We start from the raw sequence: 23,769 nt of genomic DNA, 5'->3' as shown, positions 1-23,769 counted from the left end.
ATGATGCCCAGTGGGACAGCAGGGTTGGTGCAGGATGGAGAGCAGCGCCTTTTGTTTCTGGCTCACATTCATGGGTGCCACAGTTGGGTCACCCTGACTGTGCTGGTGACCAGGGTGTCCCATGCCAAGGGAGCAGAGTCTGGCACTGCTGCCCTCCCTGCCAGCGCCAAGCCACAGGCCCAGGCTGGGCTGGGTCCCTCTGCCCAGGCCATGGCCATGGGAGGTCACCCAGCCCTGGCGGGCAGCAGATGCCTCTCTGGCCTGGGTTTGCATGTGGGGAGGAAGAAAAGCTCTGATTGTTCCCTCTGTCCTGACTTGGCTCCAGGACCACTGTGCCAGGACTCCCTGTCCCTGGGATGTGTCAACACCGATGCAAGTGTAGAGGGATGCTTTCTCCACCCATGTGCCTGTCCGGGGGTTGCAGATCTGCTAAGGAAGGTGGCCTGGCAATGCATGTTTGTGTGTGTTCAGCTGCACGCCTGTTTTCCCCTCAGTGAGGGAGTTTGGTTGCAGAAAGTAAGGGGATCCTTTATGGGCAGGCTGGTTTGCAGCACTGCCTGGCCTGGAGTGCCTGGCCCCCTGCCACACCACTGCACCCGGGGCGGGTGAGGGCTCTGGGTCTTCCCCGGCTCTGCGGCTCCTTCCCCTTTTGTTTGTGGCCTTTGGGCAGCCGAGGAAGGGCTTGCCCTGTTTCTTCTGTCTGTGGTGATGCTTGGTCATGGCTAGGTTTTGGCAGTGCTCAGGCAGGTCATTTACTAAGCCAGTGTGTGTGTCTTGGGGGGGCTCGGTGCTGCCTTCCCCAGTGCTGCACTGGCAGGAGTGGGCAGCTGCCCAAAAGAGACCATCTGAGGCAGGGGAGCTCATGGATGCTGAGATGAGGATGGGGAGCACTGGGGTCACTCATGGATGCTGAATTGAGGATGGGGAGCACTGGGGTCGCCCTGGGACAGAGGGTGCCTAAGTGTTGGAGGATGCAGGATCACCCTCACGATGAGTGGTGAGGTACCACTGGGGGGTCACTGTGGAGATCAGGGGGTGGGATGCAGCTGGAGTGGGGTCTGCAGAGATGTCCTCTGCCACCGTGTAAAGGTTTGGTGTGCCTCTGGGTCTATTGGCAATACCATCCACAGCCAGGCTAGCTGGGCAGGGCTTATACCATTCCGCAGTGATGGTAGCAGAGGGCTGGCTGCAAAGTGTGCCATGCCCCCAGCAGTTCCCTTGTCCATGCAGGGAGGGATGCCTTTCAGCATTGCAGCTGCAAGGTCATTTTTTCAGACTTGCCTTGAACCAGTCAGCAGCCCTGAGATATAGCAAACTCATGTCAGCAGTGAGCCAGCACCCAGAGCATGTCACCCTGCTACAGAGCAGCATGGTGGTCGATGGATGCAGCAGCTCTGCCTTCACCCTCTGCAGCGCTTGCACAAAACCCCAGAGCAGTCAGGAGAATAAATGATTTTATTTTAAAACTGTTTCTTTCTCTCCACACTAACACATGCTCCCTTCTCCCTGACCACCCCCCAGCGCCGTCCCCTTAACTGTGGCCCACATGGTGTTTGGAGTTATTTTTCATTGCTGCTTTTAAGTGTATTTTAAGTCTCTTTTCTTCCCCATCACCAAAATATTTTACTTTCAGGCTGAATGTTCCCAGTTCATTACCAACATAGTTTTGGCAGAGACCTTTTAACTGATGTTTCTTGGGAATGTTTCTACTGGTGGTTTGGTAGGAAAAGCTTATGACAGTCTCATGAGATTATTTACATTTGGGGGTTGCATTTGAGGCTGCCTGGTGTGTTCAGAACAGGGTTGATGTGGGGCGCCACACACCTTCCACCCTGCACTGGCTGGGTTGCAGTGCATTGCCTTGTAGCTCTCATTTCCTTCGCCACACGGATTGGCATGCAGCCACGGGCACCTGCTCGCAGGACAGGAATTGGCAGCTGCTCTGGGGTGCTTTTGCTGGGCTGCAGCATCCTTCCCTGGAGCCCCTCAGCTGTTGAACCCAAATGACTTAAGGGGACACGGATTTATGCCCATGAGTTGTAGTACACACTTGTGGCTGCCAGGGAGCTCACTGTCTCTGGTGCCCTCGGCCCCTGCCCACCTTTATCCAGGACCAGAACCCAGCAATACGAGTGAAATAAACAAAAGCCTGCCCATTCATGAGGAGTGGGCAGGGGGCTCTTCCAGGGAGAAATGGTTCAGCTGCCTGTGCGTGCTGAGGGCAGGCAGGGCTGACTGATAGGGACAGTGTGACCCTGCTGGTATGGGTGGTGTGATGCTGGCCAGGGTGGATGCCCCGAAGTGATGCTGGCTGTCACAGACAGGGTGCTGGCTGGGATGGACAGGGTGACACTGGCTGATACATGCAGGACTATGCAGGCTGGAACAGATGCCTTAGGGTGATGCTGGCTGGCACACACGGGGTGATGCTGGCTGGGGTGGAGAGGGTGACTGGCCAGGCTGGCCAGGGTGATGCGGGCTGGTATGGGTAGAGCAGTGTTGCCTGGGATGGACAGCTCTGAGCAGTGCTGGCTGGGATGGACAGGGTGATGCTGATGCAGAGACAGGGTGATGCTAGCTGTGCTACGGTGGGGAGACCCCAGTCTGTGGCTGGGATTGACCCATGGAGAGCTGGGTGCACATCCCTGACTCAGCATGCCCCACACTTCTCGCCCCAGATCCAATGGTGATCTCTGAGTGGAAGGAAGAGATTTCAGGGCCATTCTCCATGGGTCCAGAGACCCCAAATGGCCTGGAAGGGCGCTGACCTGCATGGACCAGCCCTGCAGCGGGTGCAAGGGTGGGCAGTGATGCAGGACCCCAGCCAGCACCAGCCTTGGTACAGCCTGAGCTCTCACAGACCTGCTCTCTGTGGCTGTGTGAGCCTGTTCAGATCTAACTGCTGTCTCCTGCCGTGTAAACACAGGCCAGAATTTCTCTTAAGTTCCTTCCCACTACAGCTGCACTGGCGTAGGTCTCTGGACCACCCTGGGGCTGGGAGCCAGCCAGGGCTCCCGGCACAGGACTGCAATGGCAAAGAGCCCTTAATCCCGCCAACCCACACAGTCCTGAGCTCCTGGTCAGTGTTTGCCCTTTGTTTTCCCCCTCCAGGCATGGGGACTTCTCTGCAGGCAGGGACCAGCTGTGACAGTGGCACAGACCCTGCCAACTGTCCCAGCTGGTGTCCCAGCAGTATGGTCCCCGCGCTGTCCCCTGCACGGTGGGGTGAGACAAGAGGGATATGTGGGGTCCATGGTCCTGCAGGGGTGCTCTAGGCTGTGGACCCTGCTGGCCACCCCACTGCAGGGGATAACACCCTCTCCCTCCCGACTCTGCCTCCTCCAGATGCGCAGTCCCATCCCAGGCCTGGGCAGGGTGATGGTGTTCCTTGCGGCAGCCCTGGTGTCAGCCTCCCTCGCCGTCCCTGAGGGCTGGGGAGAGGAAGGTGAGCCCCCGCCAAGTCCCCACACAGCCCCCCATGTCCCAGGCATAGGGACCCTGGGGGAAGCCCATTCCCCCCCAGGCAGGCACAGACCTACCAGAGCCAGGTTGTACATGAAACACAGCCCCACGGTGATGGGTGTCCTCTGGCCAGTGCCCTGCTGCAGCTGCCTGTTGCCCAGCCCCAGGTGGGAGCAGTCCTTCCCAGTCCCCTGTGGTGGTACCTGCATGAGGCAAGACCCGACAGCTAGTGCTTGGCTCCCCAGGGGGGTACAACCCCAGGCTCCCCACCTTGACCCCCCCAGCCCTGGCACGGGGTGGCACAGGGCGCTAACATTCATCTGGGGTTGTGTGTGTCCCTCCAGGTGTGCAGTATGGACAGGTGGGGACAGACGTGACCCTGCTGTGCGCCGGTGCCCATGCCAGGTAGGTCTTTTCTGTGCACACCAGGGGATTTATCTGATGTGAAGGTTTACAGGGGTGACCTGCCATCCCTGTCCTTTAATGCCACCTGCCCGCTCTCTCCTCACCAGCTCACCAGTGCAATGGAGACGGGCGGGTGCTGTGGCACTGCCAGAGGGCTCAGCCATCCGGCAGGGAACCCTGGTACTGCCACACGCCAGCTTGGCCACCGCAGGAACCTACAGCTGCTACAGCGAGGACGGTAGCCTCCTGCACACCGTGTCCCTGCGGCTGGGGCGTGAGTAGCGTGTCTGCAGGCTGGGGTGTGGAGTGTGTGCAGCCCCACCAGGATGGGCCAGCAGTGCCTGCACACCTGGCAGGGGCTTGCCAAGAGGGGATATTGTGGTGACACAGGGGCTGCTGCGTGCTGGCTGGGCTGCAGGACAGGGGACCTCTCACTGACTCTCTTTTCCCTCTGCACCCCAGACCTTCCAGGAGTCCCCTTTGTGTCCTGCAGAGCGTCAGACTATGAGAATTTCTCCTGCTCCTGGACCTCCAGCGTGGAGACCTTCCTCCCCACCAGATACATGACCACCTACAGGTGATGTGTCCCCCACAGGGCATGGGCTGTGGGGTTTATACAGGGTGAGCCCTGGGGCCCGGCCACAGATAACAACCAAATTCTGTTGGCCACCCGACCCATGCACTGAGTTCACCATGCTGCACCCCAGAGCAGGTCATGTTTTGGGGTGAGCAGAGCACTCAGCATTTGCTTGCTCCAAGGGGAGCCCCCCAGCACTGTTGGGAGGCCAGCACAGGCAGACTCCCTCCCTGCTGACAGCTCTGCCAGCACCAGAGGGGCTATAAAAGAGAAACAGGTCATCTGGAAGCCGCTGAGCGCTTCAGCATGCTTTGGGATGAAAGGAGCCCTGACAGCATCGCTGCTTCTAATTATCCCGGCAGGCCAAATTAGCGGGCTGCTTTGAAGTCAACTGGAGCTCATAAAGCACAGCCCTGCTGAAAGCTGCAGGAGCCGCGGGCTGGGGGCTTGGCGGGGAGGGGGCTGTGTGGAGCATCAGGGGCTTGGAAGGGAGGGGGTGGGAGGACGCAGGGGGCTTTTAGGGTCTGTAGTGGGAGGGCAAAGCCAGCCACCGAGGAGCTGCTTTTATTTGTATTCCTGCACCTTTGCTGATGCTGCATGATGAAATCCTGGGCAGGGGAGGGGGGTCCTCTGGGGAAAGACCCTCTTGGGCACCCTGCCATCTTGTTCCTCTGGGATTGCCAGCTCCTGCTGCCAGGCTGCTCACTGGCAGGGCTGGGCACAGTTTTGACTCCATCTGCCATGCCACGTCATCTGTGTGCACCACTGTGGAAGTGGGGGGCTGCTCTGTGGTGCGGGGACCGCTGTCCCTCCTCCGGGTCACGGCTGTGTTGGCTTCGTGCTGTGTCTTCATCCTCACCGTGTGCTTTTCCATCTCTCTCTATGACAGGAAGAAATCGCTGACGGGTGAAGAGAAGCGGAGGTAGGACTGACTCTCACTGCAGTCCTGCTCCCTGGGGACTGACCCCCGTCCAGTGACAGAAGGCTCTACCACTGTCCTCAGTGGGGTCCCCAAAGTGAGGACTGAAGGTCCCCATAGGGGAGCCAGCTACCTAAGCCTGGGTGCCTGGGAGAAGCGTTTGCCCCCAGGAGGAACCTTCCCAGGAGGGGCTGTGGGGCTGGGATGAAGGTCCCTTTGGTCATGCTCAGAGGGATGTGCTGGGCTCTGGAGGGGTGCGGGCAGCGGAGCTGCAACAGGGGCTACATCCTCCACCAGGGTCTTGGCATGGGGGGTCTCCCTGCCTAGCACCTCCTTGGCAGAACTGTGAAACTGTGTGGTGAGCGGGGCGGGGGGGGACACAGACGGACATGTCACCACCCTGCCTCCCTGTCTGCAGGAACAAGAACGGGCATGTGGGGCCATGCCTGCAGGATCCATCCCACCCCGGCACCTGTACTGTCCATGGGTCAGAGTTCTGGAGCTCCTACCGCTTGAACATCACTGAGGTGAACCCCTTGGGCTCCAGCTTTCGCCTCCTTGATGTCACCATGCAGGCCATCAGTGAGTCCCCATCCATCCATCTATCCATCCCAGTGTCTGTCCACCCCTTGGGCATCCAGCTCTGGGCAGCAGAAGGGAGCCCAACACCCCTCTGCATGGCATTCTGGTGTGACGAAGGTTCCCTGTCCATTCCTGCACAGTTAAGCCAGACCCTCCAGAGGGCTTGGTGGTGGAGCCCATCCCCCTCGCCCCACGGCGGCTCCACGTGAGCTGGAAGTATCCCTCCTCCTGGCCCAAGGAACCCCACTTCCAGCTCAGGTTTCGGCTCCAGTACCGGCCCGTTATCCATCGCTCCTGGTCTGTGGTAAGCGGTGGGCAAGAAAAGGCAAAGCTGGCGTGGGAGGAGGGTTGGCACAAGGGCAGTGAGGGGTGCCCGTGCCTGCCTCACAGCACAGCTCCCCTCTGCACGGCACAGGTGGAGACGGTGAACCTGTCCGAGGTGATCACAGATGCCTTTGCTGGGTTAGAGCACGTGGTCCAAGTCAGCGCCAAGGATTTCCTGGATGCAGGGAACTGGAGCGAATGGAGTGCTGAGGCCCGGGCGACACCAGTCAGAGGTGCGAGGGGGACAGGCTGCAGAGCCCAACAGCCCTACCAGGTTGCACCATCCCTCCCCAAAACTCCTCCAGCACCCGGGCTTCTCCTCTCCAACCCCTTCCCTAGAGCACCCATCCTCCAAATATTACGCAGAGCAAGTCCCAGCTCCTGAGGTCCCTTAAAGTTGACCCAGAAAGCTGGTCCTGTGCACTGTCTAAGAACTGGCCCCATGGTGGGAGGCTGCATCAAGGGGGCAAAGCATGTCCCAGCCCCATGGCAGGGTGCAGCCATGCTGCTGCCATTTGGGGATTGCCCCCCACAGCTTCGGGGCAGAGTGGGACTCCCAGAGCACTACTAGCACCCTGGGGGCACCCTTGGGCTCATTCGACCCCTGGGGCACAAGGGCACACTTCTTCACTCCTCTCTGTTGGTCTCTGGGATGCTGCCCATGCTTTTTGGTGAGTATTTCCCATCCCCTCTGTCCTTCCAGACCTGGTGACCACAGCAAGTGAAGAAACCACTACAGACACCAGCCTGGAGATCCTGGCTGAGGAGCCCTCCCAGGCTTCCAACCCTGAGCCTATCAGTGAGTAGAGCCTGGGGTGGCAGGCAGGAGTGCCAAGGGTCCCTTGCCCTGTGCCCATGTGTGGCTGGGGTGCTGGATTGTCCAGGAGCTTGCAATAGGATCCCCCGGGTGCTGGGGACTATGGCATCCCTTGACCGTGGCAGTCTCTCTGTCCCAGACCACAGTGACCCCGTGGAGAAGATGGCTGTCCTGGTGTCCCTCGGGATCTTCGCCTTCTTTGTCCTGGCTGCTGTTCTCATCATCACCATCCTCGTCTGGTAGGTTGGGTTTTGAGACAGAGGAGTCTGCATGATTGCTAACCCATCCCACTCTGGCCCCCGAACCCTCAGCATGGGGTGCCCCATGTCCCCCGCCAGCCCTGCTCTGAGGTCTCTGCCCATGCAGGCTTGATGCCAGCCCCATAAGCTGCTTTATGCTCCCCTTGCCCCCTGCAACATCACTGCATCTTCCCAGCACACCCCATGGGCTACAGTACTTCCCAGCCTGCCTGGGATCTTTCTGATAAGCCCACATCCATGGGACCTTTCTGAGTATCCCCCAAAGATGTTGCGGCTACTAACATCACCGCAAAGGGGTCTGCCTTTCTGGGGACTCTCATGCTCCAGAGTCATCCCAGAGACACCTCCATATGCCTTCATACCCTGGGAGTCCTGCCACTGGGCACTGCCGGCTGGTCCTTCCCCAGGTCCCCTCTCATCCTGCCATGGCTGTGTTCTCCCTGACACAGCATGGCTCTGCTGTTGGTCCCTGTCCCGATTCCAGTCCTGCTCTGTGTTGTGACGAGCTCCTTCTGTAGCCCTGGAGCTGACCCACTGGAGCGGCTGAGGCTGGAGATGCAGAGTGGGATCAACAGGGATGTGGGTAGGTCCTGGTGCCCAGGGGTGCTGCTTGGGGTCCTTAGCCACTGCTGCTTTGTCCCCAGGCTCCGGGTGAGGAAACAAGGCAAGGACAAGACCAAACCCCACAACTTCTTGGTTGCTGCCACCCACTTGAAGGCACTACCGAGTGAGTCGGGGTGCAGGGGAGGTAACGGGGGGAATGCGGGGGAAGGAGCGTGGGGGGGGGGGGGGCCATCAGTGCCCCCCTGACCCCCTGCCCTCTCTCTCGGCAGAGGCCCAGATCCTGTAGTGAGCCCTGGCCGATCCCCACTCCCTGCACCCGCTCGCTCACACGTGGGACTTGATGCCACTGCTGGCCCCTAAGGACCCCACGCCTTCTGGGTTGCCCCATGGTCGTGGACATTGCCGGAGCTCCCAGCACCCTGGGGCTGCAGGATGGACCCTAAGGAGAGAGGCACTGCTCCTGGGAGCTTTGGGCTGCCTGTGCCTTCCAGAAGCCAGCTGGAGGCACCTTGGACTCAGCGTCTCTGGCCAGCCCTACTGCTGGGCGCTGCTAAACACATGGGGATGAAACGCTGAGCCAGCCCCACTTCCCTGCCTAGTGTCAAGGGGGGGGACCATGGGTGTAGGCTCCCAGGGGCGCCGGGCATCAGTGAGCAGGGAGTGCTGAGCCCTGCCCATCACCCCCCACCAGCTGCCAGCAGGCAGAAGGGACTCCCCCGACCCTCTGCCCCATGCCGTGGCTGCATGGAGCAGTGATACCAATAAAGGGGGTAGCATTGGCACTGCCCAGGCAGTACCCCCTTGCAGGTGGTGCCGGGCCAGGGGAGAGGTGAGTGGCACTGAGTAAGATGCCAGCTTGGGGACAGTCCTTGCAGGAGGTGCACAGGTGGCAGGGCTGGTCCCCAAACAGGTCAGCTCCTCCCCAGGTGCCTCAAGGGGCTGAGAGAGACCCTTGCCTGGGCCAGCCCCCGCTGAGTGCCAGAAGAGGATGCAGGCAGATGCCTGGGACATCTCCCCTGCCCTCACCAGCCCGGCAGCAGGGACAGGACCCTCCGCACAGTCCCCCACTCTCAGCATGTGGCCCCCTCCCTGCGTCTCGACCCGGCCCCTCTAATGACTTCCATGTGTTGGCATCTCCTGACCCTGGTGCTCAGCGCCAGCAGCTCAATGAGATCCAGATGGGACTGGGTGGAAATTCAGGCAGCAATAGTGTGGGGAGTATGGGGAGGAGAGTCAGCATGGGGTGGGGGTGCAGGGACCCTGCAGTGCACCCACCCCACCGGGGTGATGTGTCACTACTAGCTGAGCCCCAGGGCTGCCCTTGAACCCGGGATGCAGAGGGAACCTGGAGGGGTGTGACTTGTGACTTCCCAGAGGGTCCTTGTGGGGACTGGGTTGGAGGGGACAGGGGTAGGGCTGTGCCTTTTGCAATGGCTCATGTGCCCACAGACCCCTCTGCCCTCACTGGGTGCCCCTGTGCTCCCACCCCATGTGCAGGGGCATAGGGGCTGCCCATGCTGGTGCTTGGCTTTGCCCTCACTGCCTCCAGTGAGCACACTGACAGTGGATGGGGGAGATGGGGGTCAGCCCTCCATCTACGGTGTGCTGCTGGTGTGGCATCATCTTTGGACAGGAGCAGGGCTGTCCATGGAGCAAGCAAGGCAGGTCACCGAGCTGGGGAGGTATAAGGGGGCAGATCCTACTTGGGCTTCTGGGCCCAATAGCGATGTCCCTTCTCCCTGGTGCATCTCAGAACTTGTCAGCTCCAGCTGTGTCACACTGCCATCATCTGCTGGGCTCCGATCTCTGGCATCCAAACCAGACAGCACCCTTTCTGATGTGTCGTGGTCACCCATTTCCCCTCAGTCACCAGCATGGCGTAGGCAGCCCTTTCCACTTGGAAACCTGCTCTTATCACCACCAGCTCCCACTCCTCTGCCACTATGGAGGGAATCAGGGCTGTGGTTGTCCATATGATGCTGTTGAACATGGGTGATGTCCATTCCATAGCTAGTGGCTTCAGCATTTGCAAATTGAGCTCAGTGGTTTCCTGGCACCTGGTGCTGGCTTTAGGTGCAGGAGCACAATGGCCAGAAAATGGGAGAGTGTGAGCTGGTGTCTCTGACCCCTGTGTCCTGCCTGCTTATCAACTCCAGAAGGTCCAGGTGTGCTCCATATAGAAGGAGGTTGTTGGCCGGGGTGAGAAGAGAATGACAGAGCCTCACACATCCACAAAGGAATGTGTGCCTGCACTGTGCAGGCAAGCTTAGTGGGTAGATAAGAAGTGACAGGCACAGGGACTCCGTAGCTATGCTGTTTCCAAGTGCCAAGCCCTGTGTCCCCTTCGTTAGCTGAGGCTTGCCTGGCCAGGCACGGGGGACACCCAGTTCTGGTGACCAGAGCAGCTTGAGGGCAGGAGATGCACATCTGGTCCTCATCACCACATCCTGCTGCCCTTGGGCCTGGAGGGTGACACCTTTCCTCTTCAATGGAAGCTTTAGAGATGAGACCTGCCACCCATTTGGCAGCTGGAGATACCAAGAGCGGGTGAGAGTGCATGCCACCATGAAGTCCTGCCTGCCTGCACTGCATCTGCCTGCTGGGATGCCCCAAGGCTCAGATCCCTGCCCCAGTAGCCTGTAAATGTGACACACAGGCATCAGGGACCCCAAGGAGCAAGTTCAGTCCTTGGGGGCTGAAGATACTTGGTGCCGGGGGCTGCACTCACAGCTGCCCAGGGGGAGGATGCCCTGGTGCTGGGTAAACAGAGCTTTTCGCTGGACCAGTGAGGATGCAAGGGGAGGGCTGGGGTGGAAGAAATCTGGGATAAAGGAGAGGGCTTTACATGCCAAAGTCAACTTTGTCTTCAAGCATGGAGAAGAAAAACAGGAAGGGACCATGACAGCAGTCCCAGTGCCGGCACCTCCCTGTCCCACCATGGGGCCAGGGCACTTTCTCCAAGGCTCAGGCTCTTCAGTGGCTCACACAGCCACTGACTGAGCAGGAGGCTTCCAGCTGCAGGCTGGAGCCCTGCCTGGGCTCACCCTGCCCAGAGAAGGCAGAGGCACTTCCAAACTTGCCTTCCTGCTGTATTCCAGCCTTCCCAGTGTGGATGCTCTGCCAAGATTGCTGGGGGAGCTGGTACAAGCCAGGCCTGGGGATGCTGGGTCTGTGCCAGCTCGAAGCAGCCTGTGGGCTGGATCCACAAGGAGTGGGGATGGGCCCAGCTCCCTGGCATGGGACAGGGACCAGCCCAAGCCCAGCAGAAGAAAAGAGCAGGAGAACATGGCCTGGGACCTGCTGGGGGCACAAAATTTCCAGCAGGCAGTGCTAGGTCCCTAGTTTCCAGCTAGGCTAGTGACAAGGTCCCCAGCACTGAGGTGCAGAAAGGTCTGTGTCTCCATTCAGTGCAGGGTGGTCACATCCAGAGCATCTCTCAGGCAGGGGCTGGGCTGCACCAGGCACCCAGCTGTGTGTAGGTCTCCTCTGGGAAAGCAATAGCCCCGGCAAAACCTTTGCAGCAGGGCAGTGGTTGTGGGCAGTTGTGCAGCAGTGCCTGGGCTGCTCGACTGCCACCAACCCTGCCAAATATCTGGGCTAGCCCTCAAGCCTAGCTTCCTCCTCTCCCCACCTCACTGCCAGGATCAGCCCGCATTTTGCAGGGGAGGAAGCGGGTTGCACAGGACTGTGAAGCAAAACAGTCTCAACTTACCTCTCATGGCTGCTCCTGCTTCCTTCTCCACCACATCCTGAGCCAAGGAAAGAAAAAAGCAGCTCTGGCAGGTTGTGGAAGCCGTAGGGTCATGAAACATTCTTATGTTATGAGGTGAGGAAGAAAGGGTACATATACAGTCAGTGGTTCGCAAGGAGGGAAGGATGCATGAATTGAGGGAAGGAGCTGTGCAGGTGTGTAGATGGATGCATGGATCAGTTGGCATAGATGGATGGATAGGTGGATGAATAGGCAGTCTGGACATCCAAATATCATCTAAGCATCAAAGATCCTCATTATGCAGGGGCTGACTTGTGAAGATGGCTGGGAGGCCGAATGTGTAAGGCTGGCAAAGGGACACCCTTGGGCAGAGCAAGGACAGTGGGAACAAGTCGCAGGTGTGGCCCGTACACTTGGTCTCCATGGAAGTGGCATCGTGGCTGACATGAGGAGGCAGAGCCTGAATTGTTACCGGTGCAAGTCCTGAGAGTGTCAAGGGAGAGAGTGGAGCATCTCCAGAAGGATTGTATCCTCCTCAGGAGCCACGGGGAGTGGAGCAGCAATGGGAACATGCCCTGGAGACACAGTGGATCCAAACACAAATGCTTTAAAAAGCCAGTGCTGAGCATGCACCCTGGCCATAGCTTTCATCTCGCCTGTATGTGGGATACTCTGCCCAGGGTCTTTCTAGAGAGTCCAAGCACCCAGCCCGCTAGAGACCCCTGAGATCACCCATACTCCCTCTTCTTCATCTGCCTTCCTTTCTAGCTGCCACAGGCTTGCAAAGTCCTTGCCCATCATCTGCTCTTTCCCAAGAGAAGGGGAGATTGCCTGCCAGACCAGATGTGCTGGCACCCAAACAGATGTGGAGAGGGTAGAGGCCTGAGACACCTGTTCTTGCTGCCCCATGGTAAGCTTCTCCCTGCAGGAGTAGGTTGTTTCTTTCTTTGCTTGCTGGGGCTGGACCCTTCCCTGCCTCCGGGATGCTTTTGGTCTTTCACAGCCAGGAAATGCAAGGCACATGGCCACAGAGGTTCTGGGAGGCTGAAGCCAGCAGCTTAGCTGTCCCCAGGCACTGCTGCTCAGGATGCTCCCAGGGAGTGGCTGCTCCCATGTCAAAGCGGCAGCAACACTTTGGATGAGCTCTCCCAGCCCAGGTCTTTCCTGCCAGCCTTTTTTTGCACTGAAAACAGTCCTGTTGTCCAAGCAAGAGTTCCCAAAGTTTTGTGTGTTTGCCATGAGGTGTGGTGGCATTATGGGACACATCCAGTCGTACTGGTTTTCACAGCAGTGTCCATGGCGTATTCCCCATGCATACATCTCCTTTGCTGTGCAGCATGAGAACTGTATCTTCTCAATGCTGCTGTGTCACTTGCTCAGAGGAGATGATCTCCCTTCACTATGACAGAAACTCCTTCTTCTCCTCCAGCTGTCTTCAGAGCTGCAGGGACTAAAACAGAGCAGGACACACTTTGGGAGCTTCCCCATGGAGGGAGAGGGAGCTTCCCTGCCTGCTCTTCTCCCACCAGCTGCACCTTATGGTCCTCTGCATCCATTGCCACGTCAGCTGCTTCATCTGCAGGGGCAGACCAAGAAAAGAGAGGTTATGGGCAGCATGGCCCAGCCTGACACAGGAGCTCTTCCACCAGCTGGGGACTCCAGTGCTCCATGAGTTTGCAGGATTGCACAGAGCAGGCACTGGGCAGACAGCCAGCCCTGTACAGCAGGGCCTTTCTCTGCATCCCGAAAATGATGGGCCAGAGTTAAATGTGACTCTGGGAATCGCATGCGGCTTTGTAGGGTTACAACATGTGGGGCCCTCCCAGCATACAGGTAACTCCCAGCCTTTGCTCCACACTGGGAGATCCACCAGACACAGCAACAGCTGAGTGCCGCATACCTGCTGGGCACTAGCCTAGTCACCTCTGTGCTGATGGATCTGGAGGTGGTAAGGTGCCAGAAGTGCCAGGTCAATATCTACTCCTGGGATATCCAGGAGGATGCTGAATGATCCCCAAGAGGATTTGCTGACCTGAAAGGCACTGATCTGATCCCCAGGGAAATGCTGACCTGGAAAGTGCCAATGACCAGGAGGATGCTGGTGTGGAAGACATCAATACTCAGGAAGATACTCACCTGGAAGGCACTGATGCCAGTGGTGATGCTGACCTGGAAGCGTGCTGATTGCCAGAAGAATGCTGGGGATGCCAACCTGGAAGGCACTGATCCCCAGGGGAATGCTGACCTGGAAGGCACCATTTATCCAGGACATGGTGCTTTCTCCCCTACTCCAGAGCATTTCTTTCAGCTCCCCACTTATGCTGGGCACCAGCTCAGCCAGGGACCACTGCAAGGGCTTGGGCTGAGGATCCACACTCAGGCAGCCATCCATGACTAGCTGGAAAGAGCCTGTTGAGCTGCCTGCAGGAAGCTAAGCCAGCATCACTTCTCTCAGTTTCTTTCTTCCCCGGAGCTCCCCACTGGAGCTGGAAGCTGCTGCCCACTTATAGGCAAGGGAGAGTGTGGCCCCCAACAGTGGTCCTGGTAAAACAACCCCAAGCCCCATCCTTCTGCAGGCAAGAGGAATGCCCAGACCCGATTTTCCCACTAGATGGCAAACACTGCTTTCAAAACAGCCTTTCGAGGAATTACATGTCTTCCCTGGGAGAGGAGGCTGTGAAAATCCTTCCTTGGGGCAAATCCCTGGGGGCTAGGGGTCTGATGCTGTCAGGGAGTGGGGCTGGGGCAACAGGGACCCCTGGCATGAACGCCTCAGGCATGCAGGAGAGACATCTGGTTAAGCCTGGGTAGCACTTTCCACAGCCACAAAGTCAAACCCAGCTTTGTTGGGAATTAATTACACTGTGGTTTGCAAGCCAAAAGTGTGTTCATTCCTCCTTGCAAACCACCAGGTCCACAGGCAAGCCATAATGCTGGGTATAAATAAAGAAGGCAAGGGTGAAGGCTGTGCAGGTGGATGTGCATATTGGTCTAAGATCTTCTGCCAGCTCAGATGTATTTCCAGGCTTGTGTACATTTGTTTGAATTCAGCCCCAGATTTTCTCGTGGTCTTTGTGTTAAACCTTGTGCAGAAGTTTGCTGAGTGTTTGCTGCTGGCTTTGGTACTGCTGTAGTATTGCTGTGTGGTTAAACATGATGTGTCATTGCTAATGAAGGAGCTAACTGTAGATGGTAAATGTTTAATACGGACAAATCAAGCCAATTAGACAGTCTTGAGAGAGAAGTGTGTCATCTCAGCTGTGGCCATCCTGTGTGGAGGAGAAGGTCTGTGGAAAGAGTACAACACCAGCTGCTACAGCATCAGCAGCTCCCAGCAGCACTCAAGGGTAAAGACCCTGAATGCAGATCTTCGTGCAGACCCCATGTTCACCATGTAGGTAGCTCCACATGGGGGAAGAAGACAGTCGCTGAAGAGGAAGGTTTTGTTTCTGAAAGACAGACTTCCAGGTGGATAAATGGGATGACAGCTGTCTCTGGTGTAGAGCTGCAGAATGAGAAGTAAATAATCCTGCTCAAAGCACTCCTTGGAGTTCCCCAGCGGGACTCTTGGCTATTCAACAGCATGCTTTTGTGGCAAACCTGGGGCTCCAGAGCTCAGCAGTGCTTGGACTAGAGCACCAGGTGACCCCAGCAGCTGGGTTCCCAATGGCAGCCCCCCCACCCCAGCATTAACGAGGTAATGGCAGCAGCAGTATTTCCTCCACAAAGTGCTACAGAGACCTACCCATGGCAGCATCCTCTGCCCTTGCTGCCTCCAACTTTTCCTGCCTGGGGACATCAGTATCATTTACCCTTGGGTGAGAAGGGTCCTTCAGGCATCCTGGCCACTTCCTTCAGGAAGGGATTGTTGCCTCTTCCTCCATGAGGGCTGGGAAATCCCTTTCGTGGCCATTTACAGTCAAAGAGAAAAATGTGAAAAATGAAAGGAAGAGAGTGACTGGGGAACAGAAACCAAGGGACTCGTGGCTCAAGGCAGCAAGACACTGACCCTTTGTGAGCACCACTGAACCACAAACAGAGCAGGTAGAAAGCCCTTCTGGCCCTCTGCAGCATAGCTGGGCTCCCTGCCAGCCTCTGTGTTGTCATGTGCTGATGCCTGGGGACATGGGATCAGGGCAGAAGGAGTGACAACATAGGTGGCATAGGCTGATGCATCCCTGTGTCTTGAGGATTCCCCATCCCTTTGCCAGACTCAGCCTCCAAAGGCAGCAGAGCAACACAGATGTAGTTGCATCACTCTTGAAGGTGGGATTTACAGATCCAGGAGGGTTTGACCATCACTCCTGACCTGAGGGATGGACAAGACCCTTTGCCTGAGGAAGTCACATCTTTACCTTGAAGCATGAGTGATTCCAGCTTTCCATTCCAGGTCCTGGGAGTGTTTCTGGCCCTTCCCTGTAGGCTGAAAGTTATCGCGGTTTCATCCTGGGTGTTTTTCACCAAGCAAACGCTTCCTGCCTCTGCAGGGCATCTCTAAATGGTGGCAGGATGTCTTGGGCAGCAGGCACCTTCTCACCCCCTGGCCTTGCTTTTCCCCCTGTCTTGGGTCCCTAGAGGCTGGAGCCTGCTTCCATCTTGGTGCCAAGTGGTCCCAAGCTGACCACCAAGCCAGAGGCTCTGGAGCAAACTGAGAGCCATGTCCTCTCCTGCCTGCAGCAGGGTGACACCATCCACATGCCTCACCTGGTGCTGCCAGGCAAGACCATCTAAGCACCTTGCGTGGCAGGTGGTGAATGAGAGGCATTAGCAAGCAAGGTAGCTGAGGGGGCTGGGGAAATGTTTTTGCTATGTGCAGAGCTGAGGGATGAGCCTTTTGAGACCCAGCTGACCTTGCTTTCCAGAGGGGTAAAGGTGATAACCCACCATGACACACTGACAGCCCCAGCAGAAGTGTCATGCAGAAGCAAACACCCAGGACTGCACAAAGAAGGGCAGGGACTCTCCAGCTACATCTGCACTAGGAAACCAGCTTTGCTGGGGACCACTTTCTGTCCCTGGGCCAACAGGCATGTGACAGCCAACCTCCACCCTACTGAACTCTCTTCACCCTCCTTGGCTTCACCCAAACTGCCTGTTGGGAATGATGCCCACCTTTGGGGTCAGCTGCCTAGGCTAGTTGACCTGGGCCAAAACCTGCCAGGAGCAATGTCGAATATGTTCCAGCACAAGGGGACATTCGCTTCAGTTACTGTCACCCACAGAGCCCTGATGCCCTGTAATGGGCACTGCTGTGTCTTCAGGGGGCACTGGGGCAGTTGGGTAGCTTGGACTCCTGCCTGTAGCATGGCTAAAGAGAACTGCTGAGTTAAGGGGCCCATTGGGAGGATAAATGGAAAAAAATGCAGTACCATTTGTGTGCCACCATGGCCATACCGGCCATGCTGCAGCCTGACAGGAGGGGAACCCAGCAGAGACTGAAGCCTCAGAGTGGAGGAAAGATGAAGGAGCCGTGCTTTGTTGGTGGCTTAGATCCTGCAGTGGATTATTGGGCTCTGCTTCCTGCAGATTTTAGCTGTTTGCTTATTCCTGTTGCATAAACACATTGGCTTTGCTCCAGGGCCAAATTCTGCAGTTGATAACCTCTTTCTCTACCCCTTTGCATGACAACCCTTTAAATACAGCGGTTCCTAAGTTGTGGCCTGAGGATCCATGGTGAAGACCTGACAGGTGCTCTACAAACCTGCTTCACCTCTGTAGTGCTCCCTGCTCTGCAAGGCTGGAAACTCATAAAACATGTAAGAGCTAACCAGGGTCTGCAGCCCAGAGGAAAGGTACTTGTGGTTGAAGGGCCATGCTTTCATTTCCTCCTGAAGGCAGCCACTTTGAACGAAAATACCCAGAAAGTATCTGCTGCCTTTCCTGGGGCACTGACTGCAAAGAGAAGTGCAAGTTCCCTTTGCACAGGCTCCAGCAAAGCCCACAGCAACTGCTGCTGTGATTCCTCCAGTATAATAATCTCCATATGCTTCCTAAAACCACAGCTGGGATCCAGAAAGTAAGAAAAGACAAAAAAGACAATTGCATACAAGGAGGCTGGGTATTGGGATGATGCGCAATAGCAGAACCTCCATGAAGTATTAAGGAAGGGGTGCTGCCCAGATGGCTGTTGGGTTTCACTTCTGTCACACCAAGGGAAGTCCAGCTTCTCAGTGTCTCTAGGATCTGGACGTTAAATATCACACATTTCTCCTGTGTTCCTCAGCTTTGCCGAGGGCAGCAAGGAGATGATGCAACCCCTATTGCCTATCTGCTCACTGCTCGTGCTGGGAGGCAGGACAGAGTGACAAAGTGCTCTCCAGCCGCACAATCCATCAGCAGGACAAATTAGCATCAGCAATGCAAGGAGAGGGGAAGTCCAAGACATGGGGCTTGCAGGTGTCCCTTCAAGGATATGAACCTACATCGTATCACTGTGAATATTTACGCAAATGCACCCAGGGCTGCATAATCTGCAAACCTGAGCACATTGTTTAAAAAGGGGATAAAGCGCTGAGTTGTCCTGTGATCATTTAGATTTACCTTCACTTTTTTTTTCCTTGATGTCTGTTACCAGGCTAAGTTTGTGTATCTTGTAACCAATAAAGATATTAAAAGCCCTTTAACCTACTGCTGCATAATCAACAGTTGATTTCCCTGTGGAGGTAAATGGCACTAAACAGCACTGGTGTAAGACAGTAGCTGTGCAGGGCTGGGAGCTCACTGGGAAACACCCTTCATGACCTGGGAAGTGTTCCTGGCACGCACTTGCTGCAGGCTGGGCAGGTTAGCCTTGTCCCATCCCTGGCTGTAAACCAAGTGGCTTTCAGTGTCCTCGCACAGGTACAATGGCTATGCACAAGCTAGTGACAACCAGCCGGGCATGCTAGCAGAGTGAGGTGGATTTTCAGTGTCACCAAAGATAAGCCCAGGGAACAGCACTAGGGAATGTGTCTGGAGCACTGATGTGATGTCAGCTCTGAACTGATACAAGCCTACATGCACCAGCATAGGAGGTTAAAAAAAAGTAGCAGACCCACCAGGATGGAGATTTTGGCTTCCTCTGATGTATGCTGTGTGCTGTACAAGCTCATTTACCACCAGCAGCAGGGCACAAGTAGACTTCTTCTATGCTCAGGTCTCTCTACCTCCCTGCAAGCACTGCTGGTGCTAATGGAGGTTTGGGAGATCCTTTCTGCTTGCTCTCTCTTTGTCTGAGAAAGGAGCTGAGGGGAGCAAGGCTTGTGGACCCATCCCAGCACATCACAGTGTCCTTGAGACAGTGTCTTCAGCAAGCACAAGCAGGGCTCCCCTGGCCTGGAGAAGTATGGCAGTCTTCTCCTGGGATTTTAGGACAGTAGAGAGGGAAGGAGAGCGCTGAAGCATTTGCTGTGGCCAGTGCCAGCACTCAGCACACCGTGGCTTGGGTTTCCTGGACACTGCAAGGAGCATCAGCACTCAGACTGCAGGGATGTGCCAGCCGTGTGCACCTGTCCAAGCCACACAGGAACCATGACTCTTATGGGTGCTGTCCAGAGATCAGATCTACACTGGACCCTGAAGACTTTACAATCTCATCTAAATAGACCAGGCAGGCAATGAGTGGAAGAGTTGATCTGCCACTCCATTACCCAGGGAAGGGGGAGAGGGACAATGAGTGGTGCACACAGATCATAGCAGGGCCACAGCAGAATGATGAGGCCACTGTCACTGTGGAGCAGAGCTCTGCAGGGTCATTCCCCCACAAGCCAGTTTCTCCTGTGGCTCAGAGCTGCAACCACATCTACCTGATAAACTCTCTGACACAGGCAGGTGTCAATCTGCTCTGCTGGGGCTGTTCTTCCAGCATGATGAGCTGGTGGTGAGGGGTGTTCCCACAAGATGACCACAAACCCTCTTGCCCCTCCAGAAATGGCATTTGGGGTGAAGCAACAGTGGCCACAAGAGATTTAGATGGAGGGCAGGCATCTCTCAGGGCAGCCCCTTACTTTGTGCCCATCTCTGAGGCTTGCCATGTTTGCCCCGAACATCCCTGTCCCCAGAAATCACTCTCTAAATTTAAAAAACAAAACCACAAACAACACCCAAACCACAAAATACTTAAAACGTGCTGGAGTGACCCACCAGCAGTTTTTCACTCTACATGTCAGCACCAGATATGGTCTGGGATGCTCACAAATGCCTACCAGACCTGTCTCTCACCAACCTCCCTGGGCAGCCAGGACTGAACTGCTTCTCTCCTATCAGGAGCTAGAGAGGCCCATCACGGTGAGCAGAGAATGGCACAGGAGCACGCAAAAAGACTGCCCAACCTCATGGATTGTGTCCTGAGCCCTGGGTCCTCCTGGATATCCTCAGTCAAAGTGCTTTCCAGATTGTTTTTCTCTGCTGCCAGTTCCTGTAGGTCTCCGGGATGTGCTGGCACACAACCGTAGCCGGGATAGGCTCCATGTGACAGCTAGCCTTGGACTTTGCCTGCCTGAACAAAGACAAGAAAAGGCTCCGTGGTGGCTTCCTTCTCCTTCCTGCTGAGTGGCTGCCTTTCTCTGCTGGCCGGGATTTTTCAGGGATGCAGGCACATTTGATTAAATGTTGCTAGATCAGGGCAAGGAGCCAGGAGTCCTCTTGTTCCTGCAGGACAGGAGGTCAAAGGACCAGCACACTCCCTTCCAGACAGCACCCACGGCTCCTCCATCTGCAGTTGCTTCCTCAGGATGTGTGAAATGCTGGGTAGGTGAAGATCTCCTAGGGATGAAGGGCAGGGAAGAGCCTCTGCTGGTGCCCCGCGTCCCAGCCTTGCTGAGGGGTGAGGAGTGGCTACAGCAAGCAGGGTGTTGGGAAAGGGCAGCAGCTATGGGGCTCGGTCCATCTGTGAGCTGTCGCAGGACCCTGTGGGGTTGGTCACGGGACACCAGCACAAAAGGTGGGAACAGGTTAATGATGTTCTCTGATGATTCAGGGGAATGGCAGTGTGTTTTACAAGAATAAGTAGGTGTAATAGATACTGGGTGAAATTCAGCAGTGCAACGGGCAGAGGAAACAGTCCCAAGAATGGCAGTGCTGGGTCAGGACAGAGGGTGGATCACTCTGTCTCTCTCTCCAGCTGAGACCACTGCTAGATGCATAAGAAAAAGCACAAGAAGCAGAGCAAACCAGAGCCATCCCTCCCTGCCACCCTCTCCCAGCACCTAGGAGTCACTAGCGTAGGAGTTTCCCCAGGTGGAGTTTGCATGGGACCCACCTGTGATGGGTTTGTCCAGTCCCTGACTGCGCCTCCCCAGTGATCTGCACTGCAGGTTTCCATGACTTATCTACAGAGGGTGTGAAAAAGACACTCACATTTGCTTTAAACTTGCAACCTGATCATTTTAGGGAAGGACACAGGTCGTGCCAGGCCTGGGGACAACATTAGCACAGGAGCGGCTGGGCTGGCCCTGGCAGGGCTGCAGTGGGCTGCAAGGAGGATGTTTCCAACCCAAACTGAAGGAGGGTCAGCCTCCCTGAAGCAGAAGGAAGCTTTAAAAGACCTTCAGGGTTTCTGCGGGGAGCAGTGCACTTCTAAGGGGAGCGTGGTAGCATTAGGAGAGGGGAGGAGAGCTCAGGAGCTTAGCAGGCTTCAGCGTTACACTCCCAGCCTGCAGATGGGAAGTCCTGGACCTGCTGCCCAGGACCTCCCAACAGCTTCTCCGTGCAGTGTAGGGGCCCAGCTAACACCACGGCTGTGCTTGGAGCTGCCTGAAGTAAGGATCTGGCTGACTTTTCTTTTCCAAGCCTTCTAACTGCTGTCCTGATGACTCTCCTCTCTGTTTCCTGTAAGAAAGGATCCACAAGCAAGTCCTTCCTTGGCAAACCATCCTGCCTTATCAGACACAGAAGAGCCAGCCAGGGACTTTCCACTCTTTGCTGCTGTGCCCTGGTAGGAATACCAGACTGGTACATCTTATTTGCTTCAGAGACTTCCCCGGCTCCCCTGCCCGGCGCTGCCTTTGCAGCCTTGGCAGCTCTGCCCCTACAAACTCCAGCTTTACTATCTTGATGGCTTTTTCCTGGCCCTGGCCATCCTCTGCCTGGAAATCCTTGGACAGAAGTATCCCACTGGAAGGCTGGGAAGGAAGATGCTGCCTCTGGAGCAGTATAGAGACCTCTGCTCCAGGGGGAGGCCCACAGGGACCCAGCCACGGTCGCCTCCTCCAAAATCCCTTTGCAAGCACCTAAGAAAAAGGCTCACTTGGGAACGTCTGTGTTCAGCTGTGCCTGTCCTGTCCCCGATGGCCCACGCAAGTATGGCACGGAGCTGCAGACTGTCTTCATGCCAGCACTATAGCCAGACTCAATCTCCCGGCTTTCCGAAAAAGCCCTTCATAGCAGAGCCATACCAGATCATTGCAGAACTACCTGCCCTCCATCTTCACACATGCTGTCTGGAACAGGAAAGCAGCTTCTGGAAGAAGCAATGCTGAACAGATTGGGACTATTTAGCTGGAAAGTGCTGACCCAGAACTGTTCTGTGAGTGCAACCAGAAATACCCTACAAGGAGCAAGATCCAGGAGAAATTACTTCCCGGACAGCGCTGGAGGGGTTCTGGGAGCAGAGAGAGCAATGACCCCCCTGAGGCCCAGCCAGAGCCCTTGTAGAAAAGCACCGCAGGGTCACATTTGCAGGGGTTAATGCCCTGCTGAAAGAAGTTGGTCTTTCCCTGCATTTGCCTGCATGCAGTACGGGAAAGGCTGCAGCCTCCAGACTGACGATGCAAATGAGGCAGAGCCCCTCTGGATAGCAGGAAGCTTCGGCTTGTCATGGACTTGTCCCAGCTGCCAGCACAGCCCGTGATGAATGGCCTCAGCATGTTCTGGCACACCATAGCCCCCCAGCATTTATTTTAGACAGTTGCAGTACATGGAAAACAAGTCCAGAGAAATCCAACCTGCTGTTGGCCCCCTCCATCTCCATTTACATGTCTGTTTTCTCCTCCAAGGCCATGTATCTCCTTTGGTTAGGAGCGTGTCTGGCCTCTGATCTTATTCCAGATGTTAGCTGCTCAAGCCCTTCCTCATTCTGTTAAAGCACTGAGCATAGACACTCTTGGACCCGTTTTGGTTAAAAATCCCTTGACTCATGTTCTTCAGACCTTGCACCAACCCAAAACTACAGCCTCCATTTGGTACTACCCAGGGGGCCAGGCAGTGGACATCTCCTGCCAGCCAAACTTTCATGACTGCCTCCACTCAAAAATCCTCAAAATCTCAAAAGGATGTGGATAAACCACCAGGTGGAAACGTCTCTCGCTCTCTGAACTCTCTAGAGGGAGAAAGGACACCCTGAGCCCTGCCCTTGCTCCAAGTCTGGGCTGAGCATCATGGTCCTGATGATACACCCAGCCACTCCACTGGAGCGCACAGCACCTTGGCAGCTCTGTGGTGAACCCAGCTCTGCAAGAACGGGTGGTCCAGGAAGCATTTGACAAGATTGGAACAGTATGTCCTGCCAGCTAGCTCTAGAGCTTCAAACCAGCCTTCATTTATCTTGGAGCAAGGCTCCACAGCTGCTTTCAATAGGCATTTGATGCTAAACTCTTCAGCTTCACATCTGCCCTGAAGAACTCTTCTTTTCTCTCTTTTGGTTGCTTTCTTTTCTTCTTAAACCCACACTCAAATTATGCTGACAAAGCAGAGACAAGCTTGCCAAGGCCCTAGTCAGGAGCACACTAGCATGTGGCCCAGGTGGTAACAGCAAGGAGGTTGGTTTTGACGACTGATGGTTCATACTTTACTGTTAGTGTCTGCACAGCCTGCTCCACTTCAGAGGGGCCTCATGGATGGCACATGACCTGCTTCCTTCAGCCCAGCTTTCCAAGCTCTCCCCATGCTCCCAAGGCATCTTCATCTCATGGGCACTAGGTCAGTTCCTGGATTTGCACCCTGGGACATGGGTTTCTTGTGGTCACGGGCAGCCTCACATCAAGCACCCAGCAAATGAGTGGGGACTTCAGAGTGTGACCCCATCCTCCCACCTCCACCTTCTAGAGAAGTCCCAGGGGCCCTGTGACTTCATGCAGCTCTCAGAGGAATAGCACAAGGCAGAGGAAGCCCAACTCACCCACTGGGAACGTGGTAGGTTAGAATAACAGGGGAAAAAAAGGATTCAGAAGG

The 23,769-nt window shown here is 56.0% G+C and overlaps 1 protein-coding gene across 4 annotated transcripts in view; it reads left to right on the top strand.

The window, feature by feature from the left end:
• The window catches only part of IL11RA (interleukin 11 receptor subunit alpha), a 33,397-nt gene extending 15,158 nt beyond the window's left edge, over positions 1–18,239 (top strand). For 2 of the 4 annotated variants that reach the window (XM_040580098.1, XM_040580095.1), the window contains exons 2-13: positions 3,346–3,445; positions 3,807–3,867; positions 3,975–4,141; positions 4,330–4,444; positions 5,334–5,366; positions 5,782–5,945; positions 6,086–6,249; positions 6,361–6,502; positions 6,973–7,068; positions 7,226–7,325; positions 7,991–8,073; positions 17,265–18,239. In XM_040580098.1, coding sequence (XP_040436032.1) covers positions 3,346–3,445; positions 3,807–3,867; positions 3,975–4,141; positions 4,330–4,444; positions 5,334–5,366; positions 5,782–5,945; positions 6,086–6,249; positions 6,361–6,502; positions 6,973–7,068; positions 7,226–7,325; positions 7,991–8,073; positions 17,265–17,299 — 1,260 coding nt within the window. In that variant the 3' untranslated portion in view covers positions 17,300–18,239. Of the gene's footprint in view, positions 1–3,345; positions 3,446–3,806; positions 3,868–3,974; positions 4,142–4,329; positions 4,445–5,333; positions 5,367–5,781; positions 5,946–6,085; positions 6,250–6,360; positions 6,503–6,972; positions 7,069–7,225; positions 7,326–7,990; positions 8,074–8,179 lie in introns of all 4 variants that reach the window. The other 2 variants (XM_040580096.1, XM_040580097.1) reach the window with 2 other exon arrangements.
• Positions 18,240–23,769: the final 5,530 nt, after the last annotated feature.

Source organism: Falco naumanni, chromosome Z (genome assembly GCF_017639655.2).
Source record: "Falco naumanni isolate bFalNau1 chromosome Z, bFalNau1.pat, whole genome shotgun sequence".
Classification (NCBI taxonomy): Eukaryota; Metazoa; Chordata; class Aves; order Falconiformes; family Falconidae; genus Falco; species Falco naumanni.
Note: the sequence above shows the minus strand (reverse complement) of the source record. Positions and strands in the feature narration are given on the sequence as shown.